The sequence below is a fragment of the Urtica dioica genome, chromosome 1, assembly GCF_054948205.1.
Source record: "Urtica dioica subsp. dioica isolate 48M chromosome 1, U.dioica_male_clone48M_v1_H2, whole genome shotgun sequence".
Lineage (NCBI taxonomy): Eukaryota > Viridiplantae > Streptophyta > Magnoliopsida > Rosales > Urticaceae > Urtica > Urtica dioica.
The window spans coordinates 10,273,681-10,286,324 of NC_142756.1; the positions used below are offsets into that span (position 1 = coordinate 10,273,681).

Genomic DNA, 12,644 nt, shown 5'->3' on the forward strand with positions numbered 1-12,644 from the left:
GAAGATTAAACACGAAACTTTGAATAAGAGAAAATGAGGGTCACGACTTCACCGAAAAATTAAGACTCGGGGGTTTCAGGTTCGAACAACTTGGACTACTCTATTCACGCTAATCTCACTCTCCCTATGATATTACTAGTCTCTCTCGAGTGATCTAGCAACCTACGTAATTGACGGATTATATATCCTCTCGGCTTCTAATCCTATTAAAACGATTACGAGTAATAAACACGAGAATTCAAACGGTTACATTAGGCTTAAGCCGTCTAGCAACCTAAGAACAAAACGAAGCTGAGTTATGAGCTTGAGTTTTCGCCCTCTCTCGAGTGATAGAAAACTCTTAAAAACAATCCTAGATATGGCCAATCTAAAGAACGCATTAAGAACCCATTCACACAAGCATGAATAATTAAGTAAATCAAAGCATAATTTCATCCTAACGAAACTCCCTAACCCAATTCAATCCGGCTACATCGCAACCCCGCTAAAAACCTAGCCTCTAACGGAAACCATGTTCATAAGCATAATGATCAAGACAAGAATCAACATAACCATAAATAAGAGAAACACTATGAAATTCATGACGGGAAGAATGAAACTATCAATTAACGATAATTAGAGTAATAGAGAATAAGGGAAAGAAGGAAAGACTATTAAAAACGGGAGTTCACGATTGCTTGTTCGTCGGATCTTTGACTCAACTTCACTCCCAAACAAAAGCTCTCCAAGATAAGTGCAAAGTAGAAAAAAAAACTCTTAAGCATTAAGAATGAGTTAATTAGGTTACAAAAGGTGTTTGTAGCTCTGTATGTGTGTTTTTCGGAGTCATCTGAGCCTTCCAATTAACTCCAAGGGTCAAAAATCTTCAGAAAACGTCAATTTCCTATCCCAGCAAATCGAAGGTGCACGGCGCGCGATTGTTGATGTGCGGCGCGCGGACCAGACTCCAGCTTACGCGCGCTCCGCGCATAAGACTCTGTGAGTTTTCACGGTTTATGCTCCCAGTATGTGCGGCGCGCGAACAGAAGCCTGCGGCGTGCGGTCTCGAAGTCTGTCTTCCTGCGGCGCACGAGGGATTACGCGCGGCACACGGAGTCGCCAATTTTCTTGCCCATCGCTTTTTGACTCCATATCGACCATTTTGTCTCCAAATCCCATCCTTTTTCCATGAAATTGACTGTAGACACTCTATTGCTCCTTTGAACCTGAAACTATTCAAAATCCTACTAAAAACTATTAAAAATACTCGAGGACTCTTCGGTTTTTCGTTCGAAAAATAGGAGTTTTACGCGTGATTAACGCACCTATCAACGACCAATATTTTACGTAAGTAAATCGTTATTCGACGTAGAAACACGATATCCTTTTATGGAAAAATTGGCATTGGTCGTCGTTTCCGCTACACGGAAACATCGACCATACTTCAAATCTCACACCGTAATAATAATGACGACCCAGCCGCTTAGAAGCTTTCTACATAGTCCCAACCAATCGAGAAGACTGGCCAAATGGACCGTGGAACGAAGTGAATACGACATCGAGTACCGTACTAGGACATGCGCCAAATCGCAAGTTTTGGCAGATTTCCTAGTCGAACTCCCCAGAGAAAATCCCGCCGATGCAAAAATTGAAGGCGCTTAGATAGTGATGTAGACGGGGCGTCATCAAAGCAAGGGGCAGGGGTAGGAATCCACTTAACATCCCCCCACGGAGAAATAATTGAACAATCATTTAGATTCGACTTCGTCGCGTCTAACAACGAAGCCGAATACGAAGCATTAATAGCCGGGATACGATTAGTCACAACCGTCAGAGCAAAGCAAGTCCAAGCTTTATGTGATTCGCAACTCGTAGCTAATCAATATTCTGGTGAATATGAAACGCGAGACGAGTGAATGGAAGCCTACCTGAAGGTCGTAAAAGACTTCACGACACAGTTCAAACAATTCACTCTGACACAAATCCCTCGGGGTGAAAATACCTACGCAGACGCTTTAGCCGCATTGGCATCCACATCGGATCCAGACCTGAAAAGAGTTATACCAGTTGAGACAATCAAACAACCTTCTAAAGCTACTACCGTTACGGCAGTAATAACTATAGAAGGGGGGATTGGAGAGATGAAATCATGCATTACATCACCATTAGTACAACCCCGACTGAAAAAATGGCAAAGCGCAAGTTCGCGCTACGAAGTGCAAGATTTTGCATTATAAGCGAAAGCCTGTTCAAAAGAAGCTTCGCATGACCATTCCTCAGATGCGTCGGATTGGCCGAGTTTAAACAAATCCTCGAAGATGTACACGAGAGGGAATGCGGAAACCATGTGGGTGGGAGAACACTCGTCATAAAAATAAAATGACAATGCTACTTTTGGCCCACACTCACGTCACTGTGGCTGGTGCCAACGACACGCCCCTAACATAAAACGACCCACGGAAGAGCTGTCCTCCATTTCGGCTACATACCCATTCATGAAGTGGTCTATGGACATTGTAGGACCAATGCCAGTCGCCCCGGGCGGACTAAGATTCGTCTTAATCTTGACAGATTATTGTTGTCAATGGTGCCCACAAGAAGAGTTGTAGTCTTTATTTTGTACATTTGATGTATTAAAGTCTTATGAAGACTCTTGCTTGTAATTGCTTATTCATTAATAAAAAGTTGAAACGTTCATTCATTCTTCCTTGTCTGTTTAAAGCTTTATGATAAAACATTAGTCTTTAGTCCATAAACAAACCTAAAAACTTACGAAGAGACAAATGTAGATTTGCATGAAAAAACTCTTCGTAGTTTGCTTAAAATGATACATTCGCAATCTAAGGGTCAAAGGACTATTGACCTCAGTATGATTGTTAGAAGAATCTATGATGTCTGGTTATGATGCATTGAGAGTTGGAGAATCTATAGTTCTTCTAGGTATCTTCCGAAGGTACTGAATTGACCAGTGCACTTCTAGAGACAAGATAAGAACAAACCATTTAACCTCTTATGTCTCGAAGTCACTACGTATGAATTGCATCGTGCTTACCTTAATCCTGAAATGAGACATGTCATTTCACACCTTAGTATTCTCATTTGAGAAAGTCATAGTTCGGACTCACTATGTGATTCCAAACAAGGCCTATTGGTGAAGTACTAAGTTGTGAGAATGTCATGAGTGACTTTGTGAAGTTCTCATAGATATGGAATTCATGTACAATATTGCTGAAATGCAATGTATATCACCTCATGCTTTGTTCCTTGGAGTGTGAATATATCAACTCTTTAATGGAGTTAGTTGACATTAAGCTAAACTTGGAAAAGGTTTGTGAACTTTTGAGTCCAAGTATTTAGCTCAAGCTTTGTTCATTTGGATCCATGAGGTCACTGTCACAAATTACATCGAGTAGGAATAGTTAAACTGGAAGCTAAGTCAAAACAAGAACGAAAATTGTCAAAAGGGTATTTTTGTCTTTTGAGACATAGGATGAAATTAATGTCAATAAATTTTTTGATATGGTCATTTGATGACAAGTAACACTCGGCCAAAATTAGATTTATTGGGCCTTGTGGATTAATTTCATTTCATAAGAATTTCATTAAAAATTCTTAATGGGCATTTTTCATGTTGTCATGAACAAATGAAAAAGCTTCTAGAAGCCTTTTCTAGAAGGCCTTGGGCGCCCAACCCTGAGAAAGAAAGGGAGATTATTTTGTGCATAAATGTATCAAGATACTTGCCAAAAGAAAAAGAGGAAAAAAACTTCCTCTATGAGGAAAGTAGGATTTCGGCCAAACAAGCAAGGAGAGAGCAATGAATAAAAGAGGAAACAAATCCAAGGTGTCATAAAGGCACATGTTGGCCGTGTGACTTGGATGGGAATGGGCAATAAAAGATTGCTCATAAAGGCTTGGAAAATAAGAGGAAACTACTTCTTTCCAAGGCCAACCATTCTCCTATAAATAGGATCTTCGTTCCTCTCATTCTATTCATTCCACATAAGTTAGAGATTGAGAGCTTCTCTCTCTAGACCTTGTGGTGGCCGATCCTCTCTTTCTCTCTCTCTCTAGTTATTTTTCGATTTTTGTTTTGGCGCCTAGGTCCTCATTTGACCTAGTGTTTAGCTCTGCGACTTCAAGACTCGTTCTTAAGTCGTAGTGTTTAAAAGTGCCCACACACTAATTCTTTTTTCTCTCGAGTGATATAGTGATAGAAACTTTCGTGGTTGCTCGAGTTGCCGAGGAAGGAAGAGAGACGTGCTGCGAGGGGAGACGAACGTTGCAACCTTTTCCAAAAGCTTCTCAACGTTCAAGCTTCTAAAAAGGTTAGTAACATTTTATGCTCATATTAGTTTTTATTTACATGTGTTTGCTCTTTGTCTAGGTTAGTAAACACTGTTTTACTTGAAAAAGAAAATTTTTAAAATTCCGCCCCTTAACGAAGCGTTAAACTTTTTCTTAAACCCTAGATCAATTCCAACAATTATTTTTCCAAATGGGTGGAAACAGGCGCCTTCGTCTTAGTAAAAGACGTTGACGTGGAGACCTTCATCTGGCAAAATAATCTGTCAGTATGGGACACCTCACGAAATCGTGGTGGACAACGGCTCACAATTTATATCTAAAAGACTAAGAAAGTTTTGCTACAACAACAACGTTAAACTGAGGATGTCAACACCACGATATCCTCAGGGAAACGGACATGCTGAAGCAGCAATCAAGACCATAGTGAACTCGATCAAGAAAAAGCTGACGGCCAAAAAAGGACGATGGGCAGAAGAGCTACCAGGCCTGCTCTGTGCCTATCGGACTAGCCCACAGAGGCCAACCGGGGAAACCCCATTTTCCCTAACACATGGAGTCAAGTCAGTCATCCCGATTGAACACCAGGTACAGACTCTTCGAACGATGCACGTCCATGAAGATGAGCTAAAGAACGAGCAGTCACTATGTGACGCATTGGATTTCATAGACGAAAAACGGGAGCTAGCGTTAACACGACTATCCCAATACAAATAGTCTATCGTTAGGTTCTATAACAAGAATGTTAATCCAACAAAGTTTGAGGTAGATGACCTAGTTCTCCAAAAAATCTTCCAAAACACTACTCAGGAAAATGCTGGAAAACTAGGTGTGAACTGGGAAGGCCCCTACAGGGTCACCAAATAAGTAGCACCCCTGGGATCTATGAACTCGAAACGCTCAATAGAGTCCCCGTTTTGAGATCATGGAACGTGATAAACTTAAAAAAAGTACTACTGCTAACCCAGTAAGAACTGAACTACGTCTGACTTGATACTTACATAAAGGTATGTGGCAGCTTTTCTTTACAAAGGCACAGTCCCCAATCTCTTAGAATTCCTAACCCTCCCTTTGACGAGAAACGTCGAAAGAAAATAAAAAAATCAGAGCTCCGGAGCTCGCACCTCGGCCAACATTCCCGACCTCGGACTAGGCCAGCAGTGCAAACACATCACGACGCTTGTGGTAAGATTCGACATCTCATAGCGTCATCTCCGTAAAACACCCAATTAGAGGCCGCACTCCGACAAGTTCAACATCGCCCAAGAACCTTAAGGGAAACTTTTTAGATCCCTGACGATTTAAAAGACTTAGCAAAATCTTGGTAAAATTCATCTGTTTACTTCGGCTTTAAATCTTAAGGGAAACATTTCGGATCACCGGTGATCCGAAATACTTGACAGATTTTGAAAAAAAATTAAACCACCATAAGACTTCGGCCTAAGGGAAACATTTTAGATTTTCGACGATCTAAAAGACTTAGCGAATTCTTTAAAAATTCGCCCACGACTTCGGCATAAAATCTTAAGGGAAACATTTTGGATCGGGTCTCGGCGATCTAAAAGACTTAACAGATTTTACAAGTATCAGTTATTAAAAACTCCAACAAAGTAATACTAAGTGAAAATTCTCAGATCGATTAGACTACCTGAATGACTTAGACAAACATTTAAACATTCATGCATTCACAGAAAAGTTTGGCTAGCTAAAAGACTTTGCAAAAATTCAGAAACAGATTGCATAAAATAATAATCATAATAATCCAAATAAAATAGGGGTACCGAAGCCCCCTATAATTGTCTCAAAAGAAATAAAAACTTCACCCAAAACAAACGGGCCCTAAAAACAAAAAATGATAATAACCTTGAAGTAAAACAAAAAAAATATAGACTCCTAGCTGGCGAATGAAGAAGAGCTTACGCCTGATCTCGAGGCTCAACCTCGGCATCTCGTTGCTCCGGAGTATGAGTGAACGCCGCCACATCCTCGTTCCCCTCCAGGATCGACTTGAGGACCTCGTCAATACGATCGAGCATTGAACCATGCTCATCAATGACTGCGGCCTCGACTTCGATCGCGGGGGGCGTCAGCAGGGGATCGGTCCGAATACGGAGTGAAGGGGATGTCCTCGACCTCGGAGCGGCGATGGCCGCGTAATCAGCCTCATACTGAGCGATGTCATCCTTAAAGTCTTTCATTTCGCCCGCCCAGTCAGAGATCTCGCCCTTCATGGCCTACGAGATCAATTATTTGTTCCCCCGGCACTGCTTGAGCTTTTTTAGGACGAGGATAGCCTCGTCCGTTTTCTCATTTTGTGCCCGATACTTAAGTATCTGCTCCCGATATCGCAGCGAAGTCGCCTTCTTCGCCGCATGCACAGCCCGGTCCCGGTCCCGGTCCGCCTTTGCCACCCTCTTCGTCCAAGCGAGCTCCTCCAAAGCATCTTTCAGCTTTTTGTCCTGAGCCGCCAGGTCGACCAAAAGCCTCTCATTCTCCCTTCGAAGGCCATCAGCATGAGCCTCCCACCCTTTAATTTTCTCCTTCTTATCATCAAGGTCGACGGATAAGAATTGAACTCTGCCACCAAGGTGTTCAACCTTATTGTTCGACCTCTCGAAGAGGGCGTCCTTGGCTAGAAGATCGTCTTGAAGTGTGGCGATCTTGTCAATCATCCCCCGGAGCTCGGCTTGAAGAGACTTCGTTCCCTTCTGAACCTCGGCTAGATTCTCCTGCTCGACCTTAGCATCGTGGAGGCGTTTTTCATAGCGAAACACGCCCCGGTTGAGTTGGGTCGACATCTGAAAACAACAAAACTCTTGTCATCTCGACTACTATATAATCCCAAATTCAAATTTCCCAAAGTATAAAAGCTCGACGACATAAAAAAAATTAGTTCAACCTCGACAAATTTCTTAAAATTCTTGATAAGTATAACATGTCGACTATTCTAAATAATATACGAAAAGATGCTCACCCCGGTGATGGCCGAAGCCATCATCATGTACCAGTCCGCCTCGGCGAGCTCCGGTACCTTCGGGAGGCCCATGTCAGGGAAGGTCAGCTGACGAAGGAATCCCGCCGAAGAATAAATATCATCGCACAACATGTGATCCTGCGCGTAGTGGAAGTTGATGATATGTTTCTTCTTTCAGGATGCAGACGGGGCGGAGTCAGCTCGGCCTCCAGACCTCGACTTCGATGAGGCCCTGCTTTCTTCGGTAGCTGCCTTGCCCTTGTCGGCCCGGGTCACTGCGGCCGCGGGGGCTTCTGCGGCGGGCTCCTCTTCGTCCCTTCCGACGGGATCTGGGACTTCATCATTCTTCTTCTATTTCTTCCTCTTTTCCCCTTCTCCGGGCACTCTGCCCTCATCAATTCGGCATGCCAGCGCCTTCCTTTTTTTTGTGGCGTCACGACCTCGGTATCCTTAGTGGTGCGCCCTTCCTCGACCTCGGGGGCTCCGGCTTCCTGGACGACCACCTACATAGTCTCGGCCGTTTCGGGCACCTTATCCGACGGGGACCGAGGTCGAAGCCGAGGCAGCGCCCCCCTTCTTATTCTTCCTTTCCTCACGAGCGCTAACGGGGGTGTTCATGTTGTCCCCTACATCTAAAAAAAGGACTTAGCAAAAATGGCGCATATGTATTTGACAGTAAGAAACAGAGAGGACGAAATCGATGTTTGTCGAATTTAGCTTCTTCAAAATCGACCTTCGTGCAACTTCGAGAGTTTCTCGGCGAACTCTTCTCCTTGAGAGGGCGCCCTGATCTTTCCTGAGAAATAAAAAAGAAAAGGGGAGATAAAACTTCAGCTTACTTCGCTAACTACAAACAAAAAAAATGTGATGAATCCAAGCCTCGGCGAACTCGCCTACTTCGACGAGAAAGAACGGCCTCGGTTCCCAAGGGAATGCTCGTTGATGGCGAGAAAGAACATACTGGGGGAATCGCCTCCCCCAGTACTTGTCATTCAAAGGAAGGCCCGAGATCACTCCCTTGCCCACGGCCTTCGAAAGATAGAAACATTTCAGATCATGTTTCGAGTTCTCCTTTACAACACAAAGACTGACTAAATCCATCAGTGTGAGTTCGACCTTTTTTTCATGGGCCACAAGTATCAGACCCATCACTATGCTAATGAAGTTTGGACACATCTAAGGCAGGTTCAACCTGAGAGCCTCGACGAAGTCGAATAGGAGAGGGTGTATTGGAAATCTCAGCCCACATTTTTCTAACTAGATCTCGTATATACAACAGAAACCCTCCACAATGGTATCGGCAGTAGCTCCGGGAGGGGGAAGAAGGGTTTTGATTTCTAGGGGTATTTGGTATCTCTCTCAAATTCCCCTCAAATCGAGAGAGGTCACAGCAAAAGGTAAAAGAATGTCTTCATTTCCTAAAGGTTGAGACCCCGATGGACAAACTCTTGAGTTCGACATCTAAACCTAGAGTCTTGAAGGACGAAGTGTCTAAAATTTGAATTTGTTTGAGTTCGCTGGTCGAACTGAGAACGAAAAGTAGTCGAAGTCTAAATAAATTAAAAAGACTTAGAGAGAGAACTCGAGTTCGAAGTAGATGAGAAAAAGAAAGAGTTACCTTTTTACTGCATGATGATGACGTTGAACAAACTGTTGGAATTGATCTAGGGTTTAAGAAAAAGTTTAACGCTTCGGGTAAGCGGCGGAATTTTAAAAAATTTATTTTAACAAGTAAAACAATTTTACTAACCTAGACAAAGAGCAAGTACACGTAAATAAAAAACTATTATGAGCATAATAAATTTACTAACCTTTTTAGAAGCTTGAACGTTGAGAAGCTTTTGGAAAGTTGCAACGTTAGTCTCCCCTCGCAGCACGTCTCTCTTCTTTCCTAGGCAACACGAGCAACCACGATGGTTTCTATCACAAGAATCACACGAGAGAAAAGGAATTAGTGAATGGGCACTTTTAAACACTACGACTCAAGAACAAGTCTTAAAGTCGAAGAGCTAAAAACGCTAGGTCAAATGAGGACCTAGGTGCCAAAACAAAAAAGAAAAATAACTAGAGAGAGAGAGAGAGAAAAGTCGGCCAATATTCTAGAGAGAGAGGCTCTCAATCTCTAAAACTTTGGGATGAATGAAATGTGAAGAATGAGGCCCCTATTTATAGGAGAGGCTTTACCTTCAATAAGGTAGTTTCCTCTTCTATAGAATATCACATATTCATGAGCAAATATTGTCTTATTCCTTCATGAGTCACACGGTCAAGGGAGCCTTCTAGAAGGCTTGGATTTATTTCCTCTTTTGTTCCCTTGACTTGTCTTGACCGAATTCCCTTATGCCATCCATAGGAAATTTGTTTCCTCTTTTTCTTTTGGCAAATATCTTGATACATTTATGCACAAAATATTCTCTCTTTCTTTGGGTGATGGGCGCCCAAGAGGCTCTCTAGAATGGGCTTCTAGAAGCTTCTTCATTTGTTCATGACAACATGAAAAAGGCCCATTAAGAATTTTCAATAAAATTCTTATGAAATGAAATTAATCCAAAAGGCCCAATGAACTCATCATGGCCAAGTGATATATGTCATCATATGACAATGTCAAAAAATTTATTGACATTCATTTCATCATATGTCCAAAAGGACAAAAATACCCTTTAGACAATTTTCGTAAAATTTGTCTCGTTCTTGTTTTGACTAGCTTCTAGTTTAACTATTCCTACTCGATGTGATTTGTGACAATGACCTCATGGATCCAAATGAACAAAGCTTGAGCTAAATACTTGGACTCAAACCTTTTCCAAGTTTAGCTTAATGCCAACTTACTCCACTAAAGAGTTGACACTGAAAATCTCTCGGTTCAAATGAATTTATTTTCTACTCAAGAATTCAACCTAATTGTAATGAGTGGATCCACTGAATATTATCTATGTTTACCCTTCACGAATATCATCAGCTAGCTGGGATTTACAAAATTACCATTTTACCCTTCTAGCTGTTATTTCCTCAACTCCTTTGTCGCTTGTGAATAAGTTAGAAACAATGTATTGACAAGGAGCTAACAAGTCACATTGTTTCATCCAAAAGAATCAAGACTCAATTTGGACACTGGCCAGTTCATTTATTCACATTCCAAGGAACAAAGCATGAGGTGATATACATTGCATTTCGGCAATCTTGTACATGAATTCCATATCTATGAGAACTTCACAAAGTTACTCATGACATCTTCACAGCTTAGTACTTCACCAATAGGCCCTGTTCAGAATCACATAGTGAGTCCGAACTCTGACTTTCTCAAATGAGAATAAGTAAGCTGTGAAATGGCATGTCTCATTTCAGGATTAAGGTAAGCACGATGCAATTCATACGTAGTGACTTTGAGACATAAGAGGTTAAATGGTTTGTTCTTATTTTGTCTCTAGAAGTGCACTGGCCAATTCAGTACCTTCGGAAGATACCTAGAAGAACTATATTGTCTCTAACTCTCAATGCCCCATAACCAGACATCATAGATTCTCCTAACAATCGTACTGAGGTCAATAGTCCTTTGACCCTTAGATTGCGAATATATCGTTTTAAGCAAACTACGAAGAGTTTGTTCATGCAAATCTACATTTGTCTCTTCGTAAGTTGTTTAGTTTGTTTATGGACTAAAGACTAATGTTATATCATAAAGCTTCAAACAGACAAGGAAGAATGAATGAACGTTTCAACTTTTTATTAATTAATAAGCAATTACAAGCAAGAATCTTCGTGAGATTTTATTATATCAAATGTACAAAATAAAGACTACAACTCTTCTTGTGGGCACCATTGACAACAAACTCCCACTTGACTCAAAGAAGATGTGTGTAGTCCTTCATGCCTAATCCCTCTCAATGTTGGTCGAAGACCTTGTTCGCTAGGGCCATTGTGAATGGATCTACCAGGTTGTCCACCGTTGAGATCTTCTTCACTTCCACGTCTCCGCGCTGCACGATCTCTCGAATCAAATGGTATTTCCTCTCAATATGTTTAGAGCGCTTATGGCTTAGCGACAGCCTCACTATTATCACAATAAAGGGTCATGGGCTCATCGACGTTTGGAATAACTTCCAAATACTTAAGGAATTTTCTAAGCCATACAGCCTCTTTGGATGCTTCACAAGCAGCCACATATTCTGCTTCCATTGTGGAGTCAGCAATACAAGATTGCTTAATACTACTCCACACAACAGCTCCACCATTAAGGATGAACACAGATCCCAAAGTGGATTTCCTGGAGTCCTTATCCGCTTGAAAATCGGAGTCGGTATATCCCGTTATAGTCAGGTCAGTACCTGAGTATGTAAGCATCAAGTTCCTAGTTCTTTGAAGATACTTAAGAACATGCTTAACAGCAATCCAGTGCTCGGGTCCAGGGTTAGATTGGAAACGGCTAACTACGCCAACGGCGAAACAGATGTCAGGTCTAGTGCAAAGCATAGCATACATCAGACTTCCTACGGCTGAGGCGTAGGGAATTTTTCTCATGTCCTCAATCTCTTATGCAGTCTTGGGAGACTGGTCCTTAGAGAATGAGACTCCATGCCTAAAGGGTGTTTGGCCCTTCTTGGAGTCCTGCATCGAGAAGCGATCCATCACCTTATCAATATAAGATGCTTGAGAGAGCGACAGAGTCCGATTCTTCCGATCTCGAAAGATTTGGATCCCCATAATGTACACGGCTTCTCCTAGATCCTTCATATCGAATTGTTTTGCCAGCCCGACCTTAACCTCAGATAACTTACCCACATCATTACCTATGAGTAATATATCATCGACATATAGTACCAGAAACACAACTTTGCCTTCGTGTATTAACTTGTAAACGCAAGGCTCATCTATTGACTGTTCAAAGCCGAAGCTTTTCACAGTTTCATCGAATCTAATATTCCATGACCTAGATGCTTGCTTTAGTCCATAAATGGACTTAAGCAACTCACAAACTTGGTCTCTTGACCTTCTTCCACGAAACCGTCTGGTTGAGCCATGTAAATGCGCTCGTCAAGATTGCCATTCAGGAAGCTTGTCTTGACATCCATTTGCCAGATCTCATAGTCGAGAGCTACAGCTATGGATAGGAGTATGCGGATGGATTTAAGCATCGCGACTGGCGAGAAGGTTTCTTCATAGTCAATACCTTCTTGTTGGGTATAACCCTTCGCCACAAGTTGTGCTTTGAACGTCTCGACGTTCCCATCAGGACCCCTTTTTCTTCTTGTATATCCACTTACACCCTACGGGTTTAATCCCTTCAGGAAGGTCTACAAGTTTCCAGACTTTGTTGACATACATCGAGTGCATCTCAACTTTCATGGCGTCAAGCTAAAGGTTTGATTCAGAACAAGCCATCGCTGGG

The 12,644-nt window shown here is 42.1% G+C and overlaps 1 protein-coding gene across 1 annotated transcript; it reads left to right on the forward strand.

Annotated features, from left to right (window-relative positions):
- Window positions 1-4,650: 4,650 nt before the first annotated feature.
- Window positions 4,651-5,001, forward strand: LOC149407129 (uncharacterized). The gene has a single exon (XM_089618831.1). It carries the CDS (start codon window positions 4,651-4,653, stop codon window positions 4,999-5,001), a length of 351 nt encoding a protein of 116 aa, XP_089474957.1.
- The last annotated feature ends 7,643 nt before the right edge of the window (window positions 5,002-12,644 follow it).